General features: G+C 66.4%; 1 protein-coding gene across 1 annotated transcript in view; it reads right to left on the bottom strand.

Moving 5' to 3' along the window:
* The window catches only part of LOC104165626 (somatostatin receptor type 4-like), a 989-nt gene extending 744 nt beyond the window's left edge, over window positions 1–245 (bottom strand). Inside the window, 1 exon segment of the mRNA XM_009705298.1 lies at window positions 17–245. Coding sequence (XP_009703600.1) covers window positions 17–245 — 229 coding nt within the window.
* Window positions 246–250: the final 5 nt, after the last annotated feature.

Here is a 250-nt window from a genome sequence, read left to right on the forward strand (position 1 = left end):
CGGCGGCGGGCGGCGCCCCGCAGCGGGTGCCGCACCGCGATGTAGCGGTCCAGGCTGAGGACGGTCAAGCAGAAGACGCTGGTGAACATATTGAGCCCGTCGACGCCCAGCACGGTGCGGCACAGGGCCCGGCCAAAGGGCCAGTGATGCAGGGCGGCCGAGGTGGCCACAAAGGGGATGCTGAGCATGAAGAGTTCATCGGCGATGGCCAGGTTGAGCAGGTAGATGTTGGTGGCCGTCTTCATCTTGG

This window comes from Cariama cristata, unplaced genomic scaffold (genome assembly GCF_000690535.1).
Source record: "Cariama cristata isolate BGI_N322 unplaced genomic scaffold, ASM69053v1 scaffold25068, whole genome shotgun sequence".
In the NCBI taxonomy this organism is placed as follows: domain Eukaryota; kingdom Metazoa; phylum Chordata; class Aves; order Cariamiformes; family Cariamidae; genus Cariama; species Cariama cristata.